Below are 25424 nucleotides of genomic sequence, written 5' to 3' on the forward strand. Positions count from 1 at the left end.
TCTTAGAATTGGTTTCTGTTCACTGTGGAACTCGTCACAGTGACAGAAATAATTCTTTCGACATATAAATTTGGCAATTCCAGATTGACCACTTACATCAACGTTATTGACACTATGAGGCGGCTTGTTTGATAACCACACTTATTCGTTTAATAAGATGTAACCGTGACAAGCGCACAGTAACGAAGGTTTCTAACCTACGACACAAATTTTAAAAACAAGAAGTCGTTCCTATAAAGCTTAATTTATGTTTATTGACAAACACTAGCGATATAAAGCAACAGAAGAAATAAATTTAACGTAATCTTTTAATAAATTAACGTTACATAAGATTTAACAAATCATAATAATTTTCTATGCAAACCTCGAAATTTGTTGCTCAACTGATTAATAAGAATTGACTAAAAAAAAGTGCTCTTGTCGAGGGTGTACAAAAATAATCGAATTAAATGGGAGACATATGTAATATCGGAATGGTATCTTACTATAATTCCCTTGCGATGCTTTGCCAACAACAGCAAGTATCTGGCCAGCAGCCACTTCCACAGCAAATACCACAAAATAATTCTGTACAACATAATTCGGTACCAAATAATTCTGCATTAAGTAATTCTACACAACATAATTCTGCAGAACATAATTCTGCACAACATAATTCTGCGCAACATAATTCTGCACATCATTCTGCACAACATGATCCGCAACAAACAAACACCACAGCCGACGGAGGTCAGCAATATTGGTATAGTTATCCACATGAGCATACACATGGATCTTCACATGGTTCTTCACATGGTTCTTCACATGGACATCCACATACATATCCACATCCGCATACATATACACAAAGACACACACAAACACTTCCACAAGCACAAGCACAAACACAAACACGAGCACAAACACATACACATACACGAGCACAAACACATACACATACACGAGCACAAACACATACACATACACGAGCACAAACACATACACAAGTACAAGCAGAAACACATACACAAGTACAAGCAGAAACACATACACAAATACAAGCACAAGCACATTCACATCCAAATACACATACACATACATTTCCACAAACACTTTCACATGCGCTTCCACAAACACTTTCGCATGCACTTCCACAAACACTTTCGCATGCACTTCCACAAACACTTTCGCATGCACTTCCACAAACACTTTCACATACACTTTCACATACACTTCCACAAACACTTTCACAAACACTTCCACAAACACTTTCACAAACACTTTCACATGCACTTCCACAAACACTTTCACATGCACTTCCACAAACACTTGCACATCCACAAACACTTGCACATCCACAAACACTTGCACATCCACAAACACTTGCACATCCGCAAACACTTGCACATGCACATCCGCAAACACTTCCACAAGGATTTTCACATACACTTCCACATACACTTCCACAAACACTTGCACATGCGCGTACACATCCACATGGATATTCACATGTCCATTATCCATCACCTGGACCACAACAATATTTGGATCCGGCAGAGATGATTCCTAATTGGCCGCATCCTCACGCTTACCCATATTCACATATTCATCAGTATCAGTATCACCAATATCAGCAAGCTCAGCTGGCAGGATTAAATGATTGGGGTAATGAAGCAAGTGGTCCTCTTATAACTGAAGAAACAAGCCCTCCTATTACTGCTAGCGGGAGCGAAGTTAGTAATCCAGAGACTTCGTGTACCCCACCGAGGAATAACGGCAGCAGTAACGTTACGAATAGTAAAAATATTACACCGCCTAGCACTAGCAATAGTGCGAACAGTATTAATAGCGCGACATCGATGAGACCCGCGCAGATCAGAAGTCCCTACGAGTGGATGAAGAAGACTTCCTACCAGTCTCACCCCAATCCTGGTTAGTCTTATTTTATTTTATTGCTTTACTTATCTACTTTATTTTATTACTTATATGCTCTACTTTCTTGCTTTACGTATTTTCTTTAGTTATTTTATTTTATTTACAAGTTCATTTTATTTTCATTTATGGATACGATTTATTTCTCGTATTTGGGGGAAATCCGCACAAAACTGTATATTAAAGGTTCTGGATAATTTTTCGTTTTATCAAACAAATTGTGTAAATCAAAATTCTATTTTTTATTTATTTAATTATTTTATTTATCCTTTTTATTTTTAATTTACATCGGATTTTTTTAATTAACTACAGAGACGAGTATGAATATATGGTTTTGTCTTGCTATATGGTTTTGTACATGTTTCCCCTATTGGATATACATTGGTATATTTTGTTAGTGTATATTATTGGTAGGTATATACTTGTTAGTTTTTGGTGTCGGCTGATTATAAAATTGGTAGGATATGTAAAAAGAAGATTTGGTTCGTTAATTGCAGTAACAGAGAATTTCTATTTAATATTCAACGTTCGTTCCGTCTATTTGGTCGTATAAAATAACGTTCAAAATATAATACGTATTTCTATTCCTCGGAATTTTCAAATTCTTTCTCTGAATTGTAGAGTATTTTGATTTCCTACGTTATAATTCGTATAAAATTACTGATCACGAATGTATTAATAATTGATTTGTTCAGTTTCGTGCATGCATGAAAATTTTTTGGACACGGTACTGTTTACGCAACGCTCTGATCAAAATCCGAGAATGGTAGTCATTTTTGGCTTAAGAATAATTAAATGGAAAGTTTAGTCTGGAGAAGTTGATCTTCACTTTCTTTGTCTTTATATCGTTTATTAACCCTTCGCAGTGCAAACGATTCCTATACAAATCTTCCATCTACAATCAAGTACTCGTATTAATATTCAGACATCGTTCTATCTCGAAATTTATTATTTTTGAAAGAAAAGACGTTATTTAAACGTCGAATCAAATTAACCACTATGCTAACATTCGACACTGAGACTGTCCAAAGTTAGATATACAGACATAAAATATCGTATCATGTCGCGAAAGATCAAACATTGGTCAACAAATTACGACGAAGTAATTAAGCAAAATACAATGAGCAGAGACACGCGAGTCACTTCATTCGCTAATAATGAACACGAAAAACGATAATTATTAAACTTGTAAGACTAATCGATGTAGGTACCATTATACAAGAAAAAAGTAGATAACGCGATATTTATGCGACATCGTGTTATTGTTACTGATAATACTTTACGAACGTAAGAATCGTACCTCGAATGAAATTTAACGAATAATAGGAAGAAAATGATGAACAAATTTCGATCACGGCTCTCTTGCACAATTTACTTTGTATTAATCTAGGTATTAGCGGAATCTTACAAGTTACAAGTAATTAGTAAATTGTTTTTTGTAGAATTATGATGAATGTAGTAAGTTTCTTATTATACTATAATAAATCTAAATGAATATGTGTATATATATATATGTAGCGTTAATAAATTTTTTCATAATAAAGTAGTAAACTCAGTAATAAAATTTTTATATAGTAAAGTAGTAAAAATACTTGTTGCTAATGAGTTTGCTAATGAAGGAAAGATTTATAAGCGTAATTTTACAAATTAAACAAATCGCAAATTAATTGCCCTATTTTACATAAAATCGTAAATTGCAATTTACGTTAATACAAATACGCAAACGACATTACAAAGATGTTTCTGAGCAACGTTAAAACAGTGCAATTTTGCGATCTGTACATCAAGACATTCTTCACAAATTACAAAATATTGTTTGCGGAATTGAAGTTTACGAATTATAAAGAACAATTTTATAGTTGTAAAAAGTTTCGCTGATACAATCTGTTTGGAAAATTATTGTGCAAGGGTATCTGGAAATGCATTGATAAATTCATGCAACGCATTTCAGTTTTTTAAAACGATCTTGTTAGTTTACGTCTCACGATTTAAAGTCAAATTGCTTCAAACAGTATTCTAATTGCTGGTATTGAAAAAAAACGATAACTGACACGATGCATGAGACGAATTAAAACGTTTCTCGTTAATACAGATAAGGTTCCCGCGTTAATGGAGCTTCGATTATACCTTTTTTCATTTCTATATTCGTTTACCCCTTAACAATGATATAATAATATCGAATATAGATTATATAATTTGCCACCTCCTACTATAATTTATTGTATTTTATTTTACGCTACACAATAAATACTGTGTTCAAAATATAATCATAGTTTCATAAAATATTCTATTATTTATATATCTGGCAAATAATACTTTATCTACGTATCATTTAAAATAAATTAAAATCAGTTGACATATCCAAAATCGACCTATTAGGAAATGCAAGAAATTTGTCAAATTTATTGGTGAATTATTAATTAAATAAAAATCGTAATTATAACAATTGTTCTTTAAAATTGAAACCACTCAAAAGTAGCGTTAATTAATAGCTAATCGAAGAACGTAAAGCGTAAGATTTTATTGATGTACGAATCGATAGAAAAATCATTTATATTTTCTTGATAGATGCCTATTTAAATAATTACCTACATAGCCTGTAACAAAAAAATCGAGTTACGAATACAATAATACGACAAACTGTGGCAACCTAGGACGTTGGATCTCTATGTCAACAGATATGATATTTATATACTAGGTGAAATATAATACATTATATCTTTCTACAGTGATACATACAGTGTCTTATGAAAGTATTTGAACGTTTAACATAAAAAATTTGTATGTTCATATTGTATGTATTTCATAACACACTTTACAATTTCATTACACAGTATTGCAATGAGTTACGACTGCCATTATTATATGTATTGACCTTTGAAACCAATCTGAAAATGTAATATATACAAGAAACTAGGAGAGATTTACTGCAAGCATATGTTCAATACAAAAATTAATACACAACACAACCGTTTTAAACATACGAGATGGTCCCATTGAATATTCAAACTTATTAATATAATGGATTGTTTAAATACTTTTGCGATCATTGTCAAATATATCCTAAATATCTTGCAGTTTCCATGTGCATTATCAGATTTGTTCCAAAGTTGACGAATTACGATAAAGTATCCCGTTATTGATATATATATATATGACTTATATTATTGGTTCGTTAGATGAGTAACAATTCTCAGAATGATTGATAAATTCACGTTTAGAGCTTATTTTCGTAGATATCTCGAAACTGAAAATTCATATAATGTCGCTCCTCTATCAAACGATATCGAACGATAGCAAATTCACTTTATTTCACGATACGCGAAAGATCATTTCTGTCGATATACATAATCTTAATATAGTTTACTTGAATTAGTGTTAAACGAGAAAGACTTTTAAGAAAGAATCGTGTAGAACTCGGCGCACATCGCACTCGACTACACATAAACACGTCTCTGCGGTCTAGATACGGTGAACAATGTAAACACGGTAACAGACGAGCAAACATCTAATTGCTCTCAAATATTTGTGAGATAATCTCCGTCCTCTTGCTGTCGCCTCGATTTTTAACCGGACCAACGAAACTCAGAACGCTACTCTTTCCAGTCATCTTCAAGTACAAAGGATTCGTTTCTTTCAAAATTCATCCACAGTTAGTCACGAAACATGTCAAATAATTTTCTTCCGAGTTCCGCGAGTTTGAAAGTTGTCGCAACGAAGTTGAACGCAATTTTAAAATTACGCGGATTTTTCCATTTTGTAGCAACGCTAAAGATAAATCACATACATGATAAGATAAATTACCATAGAAAACTTTTATATTTTCAGATCTTTTGTTTCAAATTTTATCGATAGAATCACGATAGTCTGATTTCATCGCAATACTTATTAATAAAACTTCAAAGTAAAAATTAATCAAATTTTTTGGCACTATACGTTTACATATTTCACGTTGAATTTTGTTGCAATTGACATTATAGATTCATAGATATTTACATGTTCATATACATGTTTCCTGATTTACGTGGATTTTAATTGTTTCGGTAAACCTTTCGAACGTCTGTTAATTCTTCGTGTACAGTTTATGGATTGAGTTTCGTATTACGTGATGTATGTATATATGATGGAGAAGATTTATAGCTCTTAGAAAATTTCTCTGCATAAAACTTTTCCACTGAAAAATTAAATGGAAACGAGACGAGAGTAGAACATTGTCTCTAAATATAAACACTTAGAAAGTTGTATATGTTTATTAAAATGATTGTTATTTTCATAGGTAATTATAATTAAAAACAGGGATTTGTTAAAATTCATAATGAAGAAGACTACAATTTTTATACTCCATAATAAAGAAGATCGAGGTTTTCTTAAACTTCATAATAAAACTCACGCTACGGGAAAGAACTTGCTTCATATATCTCTAGTGGAATAATCTTAGAATGAAGATATCTATACGCTCAAACAGTCAAATATTTTCTACTATTGCAGCATGCAACATAACTGCAAGTTGCAACGCAAATGCAAGTTCTCCGATTCACGACCTCTGCATCATTGACGGTACGATATCAATAGTTGATATTCGGATGTGCACTGTGTTATTTTCTAGCTATTCGTGAATATGTCGTTGATTAGTAATGAACAAAAGTGTTTATTTATATAGACCAGCTTCCCTTGTAAAATCCTGTGCAAGTACTTGTAAATGTATATGATTTTTTATTTGATTCTTTTATGAAATATCACTTTTCAGGGTCGCAGGAGATTATGATATTGGTTTCGCTTCTTAAAATGTTTATATCTGATAACCGTTAACTGAAATTTATTTATATACATATTTTTTACTTCTATTCCAAAATAGTTCTAAAATTAATTTCTTAAATTAATTTTAAAGCAATTGAAATCTTGTGTTTTTCCAAAAATTGTATTTTTGGAATTGTAGGAAATAAATTTGCAATTTCATTGTAGTTTTCAATATTTATTTTTATTTATTGCCTTTTCTTTCAAACTCGAAAGTTGCTTTACGAAGAATTGAAGAAAGAACCAGACTTATATAGAATATTTAGAAGAAAAGTGGGATTATTCGATAGTTTGCATGTCTCAATTACATCTAAACTTATAGTCGTTAAGTTTGCCTTGCTGAATGTAAATTTTATATTGTGGATATATTCGATTATCTATTAATCATTTCATATTTATGATACTAATATCGATGATGGAATTATTGCATGATATAATGCATTTGCATGAATTGTATGCTGTGATAATTTATAAGCGATCTAAATGTTTCTTCTACTATATATTTATATAGTTGCTTTTCATATAGTTGAACAATGCCAGTAATAAAAATCGACAATTATGTACATAATTGTCGATTAAATTCATCAACTAAATTTATCAACTAAATTAAAGATCGAAATCGTAGAAAAGTTTACCACTACTAGATGTAACATTCTCAAATAATTCAAATTCTCTGACATCCGATTTTCGAAGTTTCCAGTATTTTCAATTTTCTAAGCTGTAAATTCTCGCATTTAAATCGCCCATAGTGAGGCTTCCAAACTTTTACGGGTCGACACCTACTTTGGAAAACAATAATTTTTCACGATCCATTCGAAGGTCGCACGAAGCGTAATTACTATCGAGACTTGACTTTCACAATTGACGTGATAGAGATCTGCAAACTTGGAGAAACTAGACAAAAACAGTAATCCTCGCGTGATCTCTAACCGAATCAACTTTGAATTGTGCAACCGGCGATTCTCGATGAATAAGACGCTTCTAATGAACGTTTAAAGAACTTTCATATTTTGATGTTTAACTGGGCCAAAATCAGCTAGCGATCCATACACTTTGTGAATCCATGAATCATAGTATACAAAAGCAAACTTCCAAGTATTTGCTTCACTTCGAAGTATAACTACAACCAAATCATCAGTATAGCTAAAAAATTCTAACAAATGTCCAAATTAGACAAATTGTGAATGTGTAATATTAAATAAATAAATAAATAATTAAATAAAAATTAAATAAATTAATTAATAAATAAAATTAAATAAATAATTAAATAAAATTAAATAAAAAAAAAAAATCATCAGTGGTAGCACCTTACAATCACGATTTTCTTTTCCTCGCCCTGTTTCCTTCCTGCTGCTAAATTTCACCTTTTTCTCATTTTTCGACCGTTTCACAGCCCAGCGTCCTTTCAATACCTTCTACCAGCTATTACCCGGATTTTATGGTTATATTGCAGGCAGCCGCTGTCTCGTATAAAGACGACACTCGGATGATTCAGAATACGTATATTCGCACGCTTCTGGCTGTATGCGATTTTTCCTCGTGATTATTAGTTATAGTTGGCGTGCTCCTTCGGAACGACCGCATTCTGCTCGAGTCATCGCGATAGAGAACGCGTTTTCTCCGGATTTTATTACTGACGCCATTTTGGTCACCTCGTGAGAAGCTGAAGATAGAATAAAGATGTTTATGCAAATTTGTATTTTTATAGAAATGAAATCTAAATACAGGTCGGTCTTACCTATTCAATCTTATTAATATTCTATTTTTAATGTTCCGCGTATTTACCCTAATTGTCAATTTCGCACGAATGCATGACGATCACGTCACAATTATAAATTCACGCTAAATATACTCGAATATAAATCGATTGACTCGTAAAACTTTTGGAAGCCATTTTGTGACGTAAGTCCATCTAAACGTTCGACTATTATGTCGTAAATCTTCTCCAAACGGTTTGTTTTACCAACTTTCATTAAACTTTCCTTAAATCGGTTACCTGTTAGGATCGACCAGGATAATTTTTACTTTCTACTTTGCTTTCCTAATCCTATTGTACCGACCCTTATATTTCACCCATTTGTATCTGTAGCTTAAGAACCGGCTAATGAACCTTGCCGTGTCGGCAATATAATAATCAATAGAAGGTCGAGGCAAGAAATTTTACCGGATGCTATTTCTAAATACAAGGTTAGCGAAATTTCGGTTCGAAAAGTACACACTGTAGATACAATTATACCCTGTATATTGTTACTAACTGTTTAGCCTTGCACACATGAGTATCTGAATTTTGACCTGACTCGATAAGCCGTTGAGAGAGGATAAGCTTATAATTTTAAAATAGACGTTTGATTAACGATTTTGTATTATCTTTCTATTCCCTTACAAATAGGTGATTTTTCACAGAAATAAAAATGCGTATCGGAAAACATGGAATTCGTAAATAAAGAAACTCTTACGCTTAAAAAACGTTTGTGCGACTTGGTGACGAACTAACTCGTCTTTTTCGCTTAACGGGTTAAAACACATCGTCGTGCATATTACGAAGCACGTGCGAGGCACTCGAGATTATGATTCAATTAAATTCGTCGGATCAGTTAGATGAGATTTTTGCAAATCATGGTTTCTATAAATATCGCGCACTCGTATGAGCACCGTTATCGGAGATAAAATTGCACAGCGATAACGATTTCTACGATTCAGAAAATTACAAATATTACGTTGTATATTCTTTGATCTGGACCTTTGCGGCTGAAAAAGGTGCATATGTGTCAAGGAATTTTGAGCGTCGCGCGCCGTGCCGTGATTGATTGTTGTTTTCGACCACCAAGAATTTCTCGTCCTATCAATGTTAGTTACAAGGTTAGGATTTATGTAAACTTGCTTCTCCGAGCAATTCAAGCGAATACGTGTAGTATTTATCCAAGGATTCTTGTAAAATGATATCTCAATATAAACTTAGACAGGTTGCCTAGATTTCTAAAGATACAAAAGGCTATAAAAGTATAAATTCGTATAAACATCAGCAGTCCACTTATTAGAAACCCAAACTCTAGCAGTATCTGACAAAGAGTAAAGCATATTCCACATATTTAAATAAACCGTACTCTCCTGTATATTTTAAGCAATATTTTCAGCAATATTAAAAATATCTTGTATGCACGTAACGAGATTAATCAACGAAGCGACTACTGTATAGCTAACTACAGAAAAGACACTTGATATGTAATATACAAATGTTGCATGGCACAATAGAGGTAATTGTGATGTCACTGACGAATAGTACCCGTGCGAGTAGAGAATCGCCGGTTCAAGTAGAGTGGCGGTATGGGGGGTCGCGGTTAAGGGGGTGGCAAAGAGAACTCGAGGACATCGACAGGAAAAGCGGGACACGCGCTTTCACCATTTCGCATAGCGAAATGGAAGAGCAAACGCTATAATGGGGTAGCAACGAGCCCCAGGAGTCCTCTTTCTTTGCTCCCTTGCTCCAGCTCTCTTCTCGTCTCACTTTTCCGCCGGATAGTACGCAAAATATTCTTCCCTCTTGCTCAATCAAAATACACATATAGCGAGGTGGATGCACAAAATCATGACGTGGATTTGTTTTTGATTGAACTATATGTGTACGTCCTAAACGTCATGCTTGTACGGATCAGATTAATTACAACATAAAGGGTTGATTTCGTAGCGAATACCTAAAGTCGACTTTCAGGAGATTCGTAAAATTATTCAGAAAAGTGGATGTTTGACACTTGGTTAAAGATAGGCGCGTATTCTTTCGAAAGAAATTCTTTTGTAATCTCTCTACAAATATTGCACGACACGTTCCTCTGTGATGCTCAAATTCTTCCATTTGTACTACATCGTGCTGACGATTTACATTCTTCCGTTCACGTTGTCTTTTCTTATCGAATAGTAGAGAAGTTCTCACAGCAGGAATATCTATGTGAGATACGTGTTATACAAATCTTGTGAATTAATTATTTGGATAAAGAATAACTGGCTATCGCTGAAACGTTAAGCAATATGTTTCCTTACAGTAAATCTAAGAAACTTCTAAGGAGAAATCTAAGAAACTTCTCGCACAGTAGCTCTCGATTTCGTACTTTTCTTGAAATTGCAGAGTTTCTTGCTACACTTGAAGTATCAAAATTGTATCAAAGAAACTAGAATGTAAGATACATGAACAAATACATAGGGAGAAAAACAAGTTTTGACTCGTATATTTTATCCATATGATTGAGAATCATTGAAATCTCTTCTTCTTCTTTCTTCTCTAATTCTTCTTTCGAATAATAACATTTCAATGAACATCTTTATGACGATTATAATATTCTGTTTGAAACAACAATATCTCTATGGAAAATAACGAATTGCCCGTTTTGATCACTTTAGTAACAAACGCGAGTGGGTCAAAAATGTGTCAAAATTTGTATCACAACTGATTTTTATGAAGTTCTTTTCTGAAAGGGGAAGATGAATGATGCACACGGCGTTAAAAGAAATATATATGTCAATGCGTAATAGAGTAGGTACTTACAATGGGTGAAATGAAATTATCGTGACTGACCTGGTGTAACAATTACGCTATTCAAAGTATAAGTAGATCGAGTGTTGACAAGAAACCGGTCGGATAATCGTAGGTGCGAGTTCCGATATCAGAGAGATGAAAAAAGCCGACGGTAATCCTTGCCGACTCACACAACTACGCGGTTCTTACATCGAAAAACCGACCGTTCTCCCCTTCAAACAACGTTTTCTCCTCTGGGATTTCCGATAGACTTTTTTTCGGATGTAAAAGTTCAAGTGTATACAACTTTGGACGGTTAAAAATCAAACAGTTGCAAAGAAATTGGCTTTTCACCTATTACATCGAGCGGATTAATTTCGTGTTGGATGGCAAACTTTTTCGTTTTATTATTCTGCTGTCTTTGTATCTTCTATTTTATTTTTCAGTTTTAAATCTTTGGAAATGAAATTTTCTTTTAACAATACACTACAAAAAAAATTTATCAAAAGAATACGTGGAAAGATCTGTCGAAATTGAAGCACGCATAATGCCGTAGCGTTTGGAATTTTTTCTTCTTTCTGTTTCGATGACAATCTTCAACGATGAAATGTCTGTCGATAAGATTTAATAATGTTTTATGCTTGTTTATCGTGCATTAAGTTTCATCGACAATTATGCTTAACATGGCAAATATTTGCGATTCTGACGAACGATACGTGTACGCGCATTGTCGAAAAAGGAATGATATTCGAATATTTATACATAATTGACTTTCTTCTTGTTATTTACAAATGTTATTCACCGATTTGCATATATGAATTATTGTTTTAAAACAATAGTAGTGTACCTACAAGGTATTGTATAAGTATACATGCCCTCATTTTCTTTGAATTTGTGCAAAATTATTGATGACTTCGATTAAATTGTGTTTTCTATAGTCTCTATCAGGACCAATAAGAATGCTAATAAGGATTACATGTTTATACAAATTCGTACTTTTATGAAACTAATTTAAGAAATGGAACCTAAACAGGGACTTGGTTTATCCATTGAATATTATAAGAAATGTCATACCTTGAATATTTTATACTTAAACTTTTGCACATTATATGCATTTTGTTACATATTAAATCGCCCGAAAAGTTTCTTTCGCTTTATAAGGAAATAATGGATACACAACATTTTCCGTTTTATATTATTTTATCAAATTACGTATGATCCATTTTGTTCTATCAAGATAAAGATCACAACGTTTAATAGATTAGGTTTCATGTTTGTATGCATCGTTGTAAAAGACGTGTTTATAAAAGACAGACACTTTCCGGACAACCTAATACTATATTAACATATAATATATAACCATTGTAAATAATACGAAGTATAGGAAAATAGGATCTACGAACTGATACGAAAAATTCGCCAAAGTTGTATCATTATAGTTTTCAAATTAATATTTGTAAGGAACTTCTTCTTCTTCTTCTTCTTTTTCTTCTTCTTCTTCTTCTTCTTCTTCTTCTGCTTCTTCTTATTTAGAAAGGCAGTATAAATCATTCATAGAATCTTCTTACTTTGTGAAACTCTTCCATAAAACGTTCTTTTTATCAAATTTCCAAAAATAGACTATGCGTAAAACGCATTTTATATTTGCGACGGGGATCGTTTCATTACTTCACTATCATTACCGCGAAAAATTTTAAATGCTCATAGGTGCACGATAACGATCGAGCGCAATCTGAGCAAGAAATTCGACGTGTCATAATATATTGTTCTAATATTTGAACAGCTATGATACCTATGTATATAACATATCTTTCAACCCCATTCAAATATACAATACCCAAGTCTCCATTTTCCTCCACACATAGTTAATACTCTTCAAAAATCGTAATAATATAATCTTAACGAAAAAAGAGGAAATTTGAAATTAGTGGCTTTTATAAATGGCTTTTATGCAATCAAACTTTGTCAGTGTATTCTACGGGTACCTGTAATCGAGTAAAAGATGTTATATCTAGACGTCATTTAAAGCTTTATTGAAAAGTTACAACAAAAGTACGAAATATAAAGAGAGTACAATACCTTGGTCTCAAATAGCATCGCTAATTTGATAACATCGCTGATTTGGCTCTAAAATCAAATAAATAAAATCTTGGGACATTTCTCATAAAAGTGAAGTTGTTGTTTTTGTACAGAATGCTTTTTAAATATAGTGACTTTAAATTTTCATTTTTTGAGAATTTAAACTATTACGATTTTTAAGTATCTGCGGTACTTGTGGAAGAAAACGCAGTATCAAATTTGAGTATTACATGTATGGCAGTAGAAATTAATTTCTCTTTGGCACAAACGAAGAGTTACTATACAGTAATCTCGGTGATTTGGTGCCAGCCATGCTGTATCCATGTATATACCATCGAAAAGTCTAAGGTCGAAGCTTATTCGTGATGTCTCGAAGGCCTCGAGCACTGTTATCGAGGAGTGGTGGATTAACGTGCACGCCTTTGATCTCGCCGGCCACCGGCCTTATCTAATCGTTTTCCTTTCTCCCGTTGCGTCTCTTCCCGCCCTCTCCGTCAGTTTCGCTGCGTTTCAGTTTCCTTCTCATTTTGTATATTTCGTACTCTGGTGTATAGTAATCGTTTTCGAATGCCACGTTGAATTCGCACCATCAACGACGCAGACTTATCGGTATCTTCTTTCTCGCCCATTTTCTTCAAATTCTTCGTCGCTATATAGTAATGAACCACAGAACGTTCTCTGTCATTCATATACAATGGCTCGCTAAAGTATTTGAACGCTTACTGTAGGAAACGTCTAAGTATTATGCCTGATTAAGCTTCCAAAAAGATTAATTACAAGCTAAATTGATATGCCTGTCACTGCATGATGTAGACAATGTAACCATTTGATATTAGATAAAATTTCTTCTCCTTTAATGTTCCAACTGCATTAAAATTAAACTTACATATTTTTCCTAATTTTGTGAAAATTCTTTATTAACATTTTATGCAAATATGGACTTTTTATATGTATTACTTTTCAATGTAATCTTTTATCTTCCGATAATTGAATACATGATAATTTCCATCGAAATTTCGGACGAGTATTATCCATTTTGAAGTTACGTCGTGATTTATCGTTCTTTCGAGGTTTCCTTCACACGTGTCATGTGTAGCGAATAGTTTTTTCTAAAATTATTATAAATCATGTTTTACTTACATTACTAATGGGCTTCAGTACGAGATGTGTCTACTTGTATGATCGTCAAAAGCGTTATCTTCGTTATACGCGTTATTGACAAGAGAATTAGGGAAGCAGATATTAAACGTGTAATAATGTCGATCTTATCTTCGCCTTCTTGCTTTTTACAGGAAAAACCCGAACTAAAGACAAATACAGAGTGGTCTACACAGATCATCAGAGGTTGGAGCTTGAAAAGGAGTTTCACTATAGCCGTTACATCACAATTCGCCGTAAAGCTGAACTCGCCGCTAATCTTGCGCTCTCGGAACGTCAAGTGAGTAATTTACAAAAATAATAGATACAAATATTTGCGATATTAAAATAAAACGCGACTTGCGGGAAGCGGAGAGTTTGTAGGAATAAAGAGGCAGGTTCGACACCTAAATTGTATTTTTTAAGGAAATAGTACTTTCTATCAGATTATTAGATAGTATTGGACTTATTAGTATAGGCTGTATATACGTATACTTAGCATATGATGGTATCTGATACCATCATAGATAAATACAATTTTCTTTTTCAAATTATATGTTCAACGTATCTAAAGAAACTTATGGATTTTATATTCGATTTTATAAACGCACGAAAAACTATTACTATAAATATTACATACATATATAGTGGACTATATATGAATTTATAGTGCGTTTAGAAAAGTCGCATAATTTTGATTGATTTTGATTTTGCTGGTTCCTTGAAATTATTGTAACATGAAGCCGCCTTAATCATTTCTCAATATATAATAATCGGTGAAGTCGTTAAAATTTATCTAACGTCTAAACACAAGCTTAATTGGATCAGTAGGCACTAGTGAAATAAAACTGCATTTGTATTGTCGCAATATTCTTGTAAAATATTTATTACTTGTATTTCGAAAGACCTAGAAAAATAGTTTCGAATCTTCTATTCTTAAATATTACTTAAATACATGTTCTATCTCCCGACTATATTCCTAGGCACACAATCTAAAGGTACATTCTTCTGTTACAGGTCAAAATCTGGTTCCAAAACCGTCGCGCGAAAGAGCGGAAACAAGCTAAAAAGCGCGAAGAACTTGAACAGAAAGAGTTAAAAGCGGCAGATGTAGTACCAAACAGCCCGATGGCCAGCCTAACGATCGGAGGGTTGGCAGAAATGAGTGGAATGCTTGGTTACGAACCTAATCCGCCGTCTCCTCGTCCCGGACCATCATCGCATCCATCGCATCCACTTCTTTGAGGCGCGACAGCTGTTGTCCACCCAAGCTGCCATACCGATTGGCGGTGGGGTTGTGACCTGGTGCCGGCGATCACAGAAGCTTGGTCCGGCGACAGCTAATTCCGGAAGCTCCATCTAACGCATGCTGGTAAGAGGACGCATAAATTGGGGTGACCGGTATCAAATTTTCGCGAAAAATTAATTACATTGACTAATAGACTAATGTATGAGACTTTTGTTTTATCAGTGTTTAAATATATTGGAGGATATTTAAATAATTTGAAAGAAAATGTGATATTTTTGAGAAAAAGACTTATAATAGCTAGAATATCGTGGTTACAAAGAATAATGACTAGAATATCGTGGTTACAATAGGAATAGATATTTGAAAATGTTTATGAAATATAGAATTGATGAATGACATGAAATGGTATAAAAAATCGAGTTTATATATAGAATGCGGATTTTTATGTAATTTCATGGAAGTTCTGTAAATACTTTTATGACAATATTTTATAATAAAATTTTAATGAGAAATGCGTACAATATGTAGCGATAAATATATTTATAACGTTAAATATGATATTCATTAAGTTGAATTTACTTCTTTCTTCGTTGATTTTGTTGACTTCACAATCTTTATGTGTAATTTTTATACTCTTATGAAACATTGAAAGAGAAGCAATCGTTTATAGTAATATTTCACAATAACATTTTATTTAAAAAATTTTCTTGATAAATGAAATCAAATTTCATTCGATAGAAATGAAACCAGTATCTCATCAGGTTCCTAAACGATTCCGGAACAGATATTGAAATTTAAATATCTTTTAACGAACGATCTTTTCACGATTTTTTCACGATTTTTTCACGATTTCTTCTTAAAAAATGTGATAGAAATTTTCTAGTAATAGAAAATTGAATAATAAGATGAAATCGAATAGTTAACAATGATTCAAAAAGCGTATAAAAATTAAGTTATAGTGAGTTATCTAAAATTTATTTATTTATTTATATAAAATAGTATGAAAATCTGCTGTTTAATTATAAAAATCAAAAAAGAACCTGTAGGAGATATTAGATTTTCGCATATTCTTTTTTATCCTTTGGATATTTGTTGGAATCGGATATTATACGTTCAACTCTCGACGTTTTGCATCTTTTATTATATTAAACAGCAGCTTTTAATACATTTGCATAACATTTCAAATCATAAAAACAAATTTATAAAAATTTAAAAATTTTAAAAATATACGGCAAAATTGACAAAAAAATGGCCGTAGTCATTTAATCAAAATTATAATGAATATCAAAGTTGATAATTAGTCAAATTTTTGTTTGTACGCATAAATATGAATTTCCATATAAATCCGCATTCTACTTTTTATAAACAAAATTATTTCAATTTTCAACATACGGGACGGAATACAAAATTTTTATAAAATAAATATAGATATACTTTTCCGAAATATATCGTGCACATATTTTTCCAAACGCTTTGCAAAGTATGACAGTTTGTTCGCATTTAATGCAAACCCTCGGTTATAATTAGTTCTTAGATTATCGAATGACAATCAAATTTCTGATATTTTACAAAACACGAATGATGTCAGAAACGTCCAGCGTTTGCCTTAAATTACGAAGCACTGTGCATATCGGCGTATTCGTGCACGTCGATTAATGTGTTGAATTACAGAATTCGAAAATTGTAATTAAGAGATCAGAAAAAGAAAAGAAGATGATAAAAAATATATGTATATATATATTATATTATATTATATTATATTATATATATATATATATATGTGTGTGTGTATTATATTATATATATAATATATATATCATATTATATATATATATATATATATACATATTTTTTTTAGTTATTTATACATCATACTAGTACTAGTACGTACTAAGGGGCCTCATAGAAGATCGTTTTTGTATATATATCTTAAAAATTTTTTAAATATCGCTTGTACAAATTAGACAAGCTAAGATGTTTAGCGTCGATTCTTTTAGTTCTTTTTTAATTTATCTTTCCTATAAAAATCTTGGATACTCCTTTCTATTTTCTTCTTTCTTCTTCGCCAATCGTAAGACGAATGAACGAATATTAGACGAATGAACGAAAAATTCTTCGATCTTTTTTTCAAATTACTCTCGTTATATAGCCAGAACTTCTCTGTCGTAAATATGATTGTTAGGTTCTCCAAATACTTTCTAACGAGATGATCATTATGGCATGATCATAACCATAGATAGTTTTGGGCCACCTTATGTATATCTCATGCTTAACGCATATTTTAAAACACCTTTGTCAAATCTTAAGATGAGAAGTTACACAGATCGAAGATCTCATATTCGTTTTATCTCATCCATTTGTTCAGTTATACCAAATACATCAATAACATTGTATTAATGTACTTGTAACGTATCACCTCGTTACGAATTGTAAATAGAAAGGAGTTTAGCACGCTGACAACCCCTTTGGTACGCATTACACGTACGCATCGCGCATTACGTCGCAAACGAGAAGAAAAGAAAAAGGAAATTAAAAACATTTCTCGTACGGGAAGTAACAAAATTCATGTGTAAATTGATCTTCTTTTCCAATCACTTATTTCATGCAATTTTCTTTATACAATTTTACAGTACAAAAATATCGAATATATTAAATTTATGATATGATTCAGCACAACGACTTTAGAGAATTTTTAATTTTTGATAATAAAAAGTGACTTTCCGTCCCGTGTTATTATATAAAGTTTGTTAAATAAACTTTTTCGTTATAATAAGGAGCGTAATTTCTTTCTAAACAAGTACCATGCATTTTGATTAAATTCGGAATTGTTTATGAATTCATTTTGAAATTAATACAAATTTGTGTTTTTACATTGTGTTAACATGTTGACATGCAGAAAACGACAGAATATGATTTACAGTGCAGATGTTCTTCTGTTCTCACCCTGATTAATAACAACGGTAAAATTAACACTTTCGTGAATTATAATGCAAGATATCTACCATCTAATATCGATTTTTCAATTAACAATAATAAGATTAATCTTAAGCATGTTTTTATACAAAACGAAGTTTTTCTTTATAATTTAATTATTCTTATTGATTATGTAGGACCATGATACAGAAGTATCTTAATTAATTATCGACTGATTATTAATAATTTTATGAATTAATTAGATATTTATTGAATTATTAATAATATCACTATTAATAGTATTATCAATATTATTATTACTATTATTAATACTATAATAATCACTATTAATATTATCAATATTATTATTATTATTAATACTATAATAATAATAATAATAATAATAATTAATGTTGTTACTACTGTTATTTCTACTGTCATTATTATTATTTAAATTAATTATTTTCAAGGAATATTTCTTCTTACAAGCTTGTCTTTATATACTTAACTTTTGAGATAAAATTCACGAAGTGTATTGTTATCAATACTCATCGTTCCTAATTTTTACGTACCCCAATCTGAGAGAAAATTGTGTAGTTACATACGTGCCATATTATCGTAAATTCGTTAAGTCACACAAGTCGGGAGAATAGAGGATCGAAAAGTAAACGCGATAAAACACGAAATTTTTCATTTTTCATTCATCGGCTCATGCTATATATACAGTGGTGAGCGTACGAATAGTTAAAAGAAAATGTTCACCCATAAATTCAATTAATTACGTCATAGAAAAACATAAAATAACTAAGTGTTCGATCATATCAAATTCGCATTTAGCAACCAATTCTGAAAATATCATTCAGAGGATAGAGGCTTAATTTGTCTTTCGAACGGCTCAATTATATTAAATTGCATTCGATTTAATATATATAAGAATTTTTTCTCCTATTTACATACTAACACCACTGTATGTGTGTGTGTATGTATGTATATATATATATATTTTAACTGATTTATAAATGCGATAATATATATATTTATATATATATATATAATATTTAATAAATTATATATATATATATATATATAAATTATCGCATTTATAAATCAGTTAAAATATATATATATATATACATACATACATACACACACACATAAATATATATATATATATATAAATTATCGCATTTATAAATCAGTTAAAATATCCTATATAGCATTTTCTTCACTTTCCAAAATGAAAGTATTAGCCCCTTATTTCTTACTTTCGAAATAGAGAATTTATATTATACAGAATATCACGACATTTTTAATCAAATTCTAGGATTCTTGAAATTTTTCAGATTCTTCAGATTCTTCAGATTCTTCAGATTCTTAAGATGTTCATATAACAAAGATAGATAAGATATTTGATTATATGAGGAGAACAATATAATAATAGTATAATTCTATAAAATTTACCTACCTACGTAGGTGAAACATGCCTTAGAACATAAGAAAAGTTAGCATGTATTGTTGTTTCTGATCATGGCCAATTTTAATCCTTCATTTTTATTACCATCTCGAGAATCCGCGTCTGGACTTGTTTTTCTTCTCGTCCCTTTTTCCACTCTTTTCGTGTTAACGCGTTTTATGCTGACTTTACTGCTACACGTTTTGAGTTCATCGGTCCTGAATATTTCGAATTGTTAACGACAATAAAAGAAACGAACGATATTTGCGAAGAACAGAAAATGAAAATTTCCGCGGTTTTACGTACCGTGTACTTTTAAGAGTGTTTGCAAGCTTGTAATCTGTAATTACGACGTTGGTATAAATATAGAATGTGTATGTGAAGAAATGGCAAGATTAGTCGTAACGTATTCTACGGAAAATCTCATATGGTTTATGTGAAAATACATTTACGTAAGCATTTCTTAAATTATTCTATATAATAATTAATTATCATAATATATACTGTGAATGTTATATGATCGTTAAGCCTAATATTATTCTGATATGTGATCATTATACATTGGTAATTTCAAAGTACACGGTATTACGTTTACAAAGTTTAGTAGGAGACATTTTATTCTTTAGCCAGTTCTAGATTAATTTCTTTCATTTCTCTAATTTCTTCAATTTTTATAAAATCGTTAATTTTATTTCATAACCAAATTATTGCAACAAGGGGTCAGATAACGAATAGGATTGGAATATTTAAATTGTTTGTAATATATATGGCAATTAATACTGTTACACATTATTACACGGTATTAACAATATCTAATCGTATAAATACCAATTGCGTAATCCAAATGTTTGTTTCTTTTCAGACCAATTTATATAGGACCATTCATTTTTAACGATTGTCGTATAGATTAATAGTCTCTTCTCTAAAACTATTAAATTCCGTTATATTAAAACTCGAAGATCAGGGTCATAAAATGTAGAACGTAATACATGTACACCTTTAAATTGATATAAGAACGATCGTATGTTACAAGAAACATGTTTGTACACTCTTGGCACACGACTGACGCGATATTTGAGCTTGTACTCATTTATATATTGCTTGTTAACGGGAATTTGCAAATACGTTATAAATAAGTTAGAAATACAAATCGTTAACGACCGGTAATTACTGGAATTCTACTAAAATTCAACGAGGTCAATTTTCGATCGTGAAACGCTCTTGGAGATTGTCAAATCTGTAGAATGGTAACGTATCATTTACGACCTGACGATTTGTTTGCGATACAGAAAAGTTCCTTGGTTTGTCTCGACGACGGCTCTCGAATGGCTCTCGTTAGATCGTACATAAATACAAGCATAAAAACGTGTAATGCGGTTTATGCGAATGGCCAGGCAACGCGGTAACCGATTCCAAAGTGTGTATTCAGTGAATAGTGAGAAAGGGGGCAAATAAAGCAAGACGAGACGAAGCTGCGAAGGTGGCAACGAGTCCCATGGGAGCCCTCAACTTAACTACCAGATCGATGTCCAACCCCGACCACGCTTCATCCCCTGAAACCAACCCCTGCTGGCTTATACGCTACCAAGCACTCGTTCCCTCTCTTCTCTGTCCTCCATCTTCTACTCGTCATATTTGTTTTTTTTTCGTTCTTCATTTCTTTTTGTATATACATATACGTATTGTTTCTTGCGTATTCCTTTTTTATGTTGTATTATGATTTTATATCCTTGTTCTTTTGAACAATCTTCTTCTAAATATTGTTTATGTTTTCGTGTACTTTTCCTCTTGGTATGTTTGTTCGTCTTCATTAGTTTACTTGACTTCGCTTTAGTCTATTTTCTTCGTTTTTCGTCCTATTCGCTGTGTTTCTTTTCTATCTCTTACGGTTACGATATTTTCCTGCTATTTTCCTCACAAACCTATCAACTGTAAGAAAAACATTACTTATGAGAAAATCGTATATATGGCCAAACACTACGTATAAATATATGTACGATAAGTATTAAATACTCTTTAATATATTTAAATTAGCATATGTTTATCTCGATATATTCTCTACAAACCCTTTTAACTCAACACAACTTCAAACTATATACATGTTGCTTGCTTCCAACAACCTCTTCTCTATATGCCACAATATCTATGATTTACAATCTTACAAAACGAGGAAAAAGGAACAGTCTAACCTAAAGATCTAAGCGTAGAAATCCACGATTCCGTAAACTTCACTAAGCACACAAAGAAGTTAAAAAGTGCTTCCTCTTTCTTCAAAACTCACACATATAATTCTAATCATATAACCACAAGCTTTTACCATTCCCATACATACGTATATACATATATACTAAGTTTCACAGTATCGCGCCATGAAATAGTAAAAATCAGGATCTGTAGAGGAAGATAAAAAAGGAAATGAAAGGGATGCGCAACGTCTTTGAAATTGTAAAGGTACGTCGGCGATCCTAACGTAATTGGACCCCGAGACGTAACAACGTTTCACGTATACCGAGAAATTCCGGGGGATAGCTTTTTGTTCGAGTTGCGTTTCGGTCCAGTCGGTCCAGTCGAAAACACCAAATAGATACTTTTATGGGGGGCTATAAAGTTCCTGAATCGAGTATCGATGGTTCCAAAGGGGCTAATCTGCGGATGAAAACTGTAATAAAACGTCCGACCTGCGTATGTATCTGAAATCCTTTTGCAGTAGTACGCGCCCTTACTTTGGGCGCTCAGGTAGCACCCTGACCTGAATATTTTCCTAAAGGAAAACATATACTGTTCCCCTGTTTTAGGTTAGTTTGAAATTTTACAAGATCATACACCTTGCGTTTCTAAACGCTTATATACATATAAATATGATATCGGAAGTGACGTTTCCTTGATATAGAGCAAATCATAACCTCGGAATGACACTTTTGTATAACTTTAGATTATTTTAATTGTTTATAGCGTTATTCTTTATGATTTCGCTACATAATCACTTCTATTCTTGAACTGAAAATTTTAAAAACATTACTTTGGTTCTAAATGTTTCAAATGAGAAGAAATTCTATAATTTTTTAGGATTGCATACAATATATATACATAATTGATAAACTCACCGCTTTGAATTGCAAGCGGTGGAAAAATCCTATGGATCCACTGACTGTTTTACCCGGTCGGTATTTCAATTTCTCCGGTAAAATATCTCATATGAGATTTAAGTTTTTCATATCTTATTTATGATCAAATTTATAACAATACCTTTTTCCTATATATTTTTCCACATATTATTTTTGAGAAATAAATAAATTTTCATGTATTTAGTCCCAATTTTCTCCGCTGTGAATGTTGTAATCTTATTCTGCGCTATAATCGGTAATGTGGAAAATGATAAAAAGATCGATATCACCAACGAGGTACAGAATAGATCTGATATTCAATACTTTTTGGTGTCATCTTTTTGACGGTCATCTGATGTTTCATACTGTTTCTTTATGAAATTAAAAATAATGCAGAGAACAGAACATTTTGCGCATTGAGTATAGAGTTCTATACTTCTGCAATACGTATTTAATTGTACTCCAATCCTATTATGATACAACAGATTGGAGTGGTAATTTTTTTGATTATCTGAATATTACAAATCAATTTTTATTTTATTGTTTGAAATTAATTTCATGATTCATCAAGTTTTCGCACACAATTTACTTAAAACTTAATATTAGAATAAACTTATTCAATCAAACTCATCTAATCAACAATACTAGAATAAATCTTACGCTATGTGTTAATACATTTCGCAATTTGTTAATAAACTTTATTCTTTTGTATGTTACAGAATCGACTTTGCTGTGATACCAAGGAGCTGCAATAGGGGAATCTCCAATAAATCAAAAAACCGAACAGTAGTTCGCTTTAAATATCAAATTTTTAGATATCGAATTTATCGTTTCAAATTGTCTTGGTTTAATGTCAAAAATGAAATAATGTTAAGTAATTTATAGAGTGTTCAATTATTGATAAGGACTTGTATTTGAGACTTTATATGTAGTAATAAAGGACGACATAGACTAATTCAAATATTATAAATTCTATATGCTACGTAATGCACTAATATAATACATTAACAACATAATGTAACTAAATAATACAATGTAAATGAATACACAATATAAATAAATAACACAATGTAACTAAATAACACAATGTAAATGAAAACACAATATAAATAAATAACACAATGTACATAAATAACACAATGCACATAACTAACACAATGTAAATAAATAACACAATGTAAATAAATAACACAATGCACATAAATAACACAATGCACATAAATAACACAATGCACATAAATAACACAATGCACATAAATAACACAATGCACATAAATAACACAATGTAAATAAATAACACAATGTAAATAAATAACACAATGTACATAAATAACACAATGTAAATAAATAACACAATGTAAATAAATAACACAATGTACATAAATAACGCAATGTAAATAAGTAACACAATGTAAATAAATAACACAATGTACATAAATAACACAATGTAAATAAATAACACAATGTAAATAAATAACACAATGTACATAAATAACGCAATGTAAATAAATAACACAATGTAAATAAATAACACAATGCACATAAATAACACAATACACATAAATAACACAATACACATAAATAACACAATGCACATAAATAACACAATGCACATAAATAACACAATGTAAATAAATAACACAATGTAAATAAATAACACAATGTACATAAATAACACAATGTAAATAAATAACGCAATGTACATAAATAACGCAATGTACATAAATAACGCAATGTATATAAATAACACAATGTACATAAATAACACAATGTAAATAAATAACACAATGTAAATAAATAACACAATGTAAATAAATAACACAGTGCACATAAATAACACAATACACATAAATAACACAATGCACATAAATAACACAATGTACATAAATAACGCAATGTAAATAAATAACACAATACACATAAATAACACAATACACATAAATAACACAATGCACATAAATAACACAATGCACATAAATAACACAATGCACATAAATAACACAATGTAAATAAATAACACAATACACATAAATAACACAATACACATAAATAACACAATGCACATAAATAACACAATGTAAATAAATAACACAATGTAAATAAATAACACAATGTAAATAAATAACACAATGTAAATAAATAACACAATGTAAATAAATAACACAATGTACATAAATAACGCAATGTAAATAAATAACACAATGTAAATAAATAACACAATGCACATAAATAACACAATACACATAAATAACACAATGCACATAAATAACACAATGC

At 31.3% G+C, this 25424-nt stretch overlaps 1 protein-coding gene across 1 annotated transcript; it reads left to right on the forward strand.

Moving 5' to 3' along the window:
- The first annotated feature begins 473 nt into the window (after positions 1 to 473).
- LOC126863573 (homeobox protein abdominal-B-like) lies at positions 474 to 24168 on the forward strand. Its single transcript, XM_050613838.1, has 4 exons — positions 474 to 1911; positions 14584 to 14729; positions 15446 to 15800; positions 23867 to 24168. The coding sequence occupies exons 1-3, from the start codon at positions 474 to 476 to the stop codon at positions 15671 to 15673; spliced, it is 1812 nt and encodes a 603-aa protein (XP_050469795.1). The 3' UTR covers positions 15674 to 15800; positions 23867 to 24168.
- Positions 24169 to 25424: the final 1256 nt, after the last annotated feature.

This window comes from Bombus huntii, chromosome 3 (assembly GCF_024542735.1).
Source record: "Bombus huntii isolate Logan2020A chromosome 3, iyBomHunt1.1, whole genome shotgun sequence".
In the NCBI taxonomy this organism is placed as follows: Eukaryota; Metazoa; Arthropoda; class Insecta; order Hymenoptera; family Apidae; genus Bombus; species Bombus huntii.

Coding starts and splice junctions, on each gene's coding strand:
- LOC126863573 (XM_050613838.1), top strand. CDS start 474: ATGGTATCTTACTATAATTCCCTTGCGATGCTTTGCCAACAACAGCAA. Junction 1,912..14,583: donor CCAGTCTCACCCCAATCCTG/GTTAGTCTTATT, acceptor TGCTTTTTACAG/GAAAAACCCGAACTAAAGAC. Junction 14,730..15,445: donor TTGCGCTCTCGGAACGTCAA/GTGAGTAATTTA, acceptor CTTCTGTTACAG/GTCAAAATCTGGTTCCAAAA.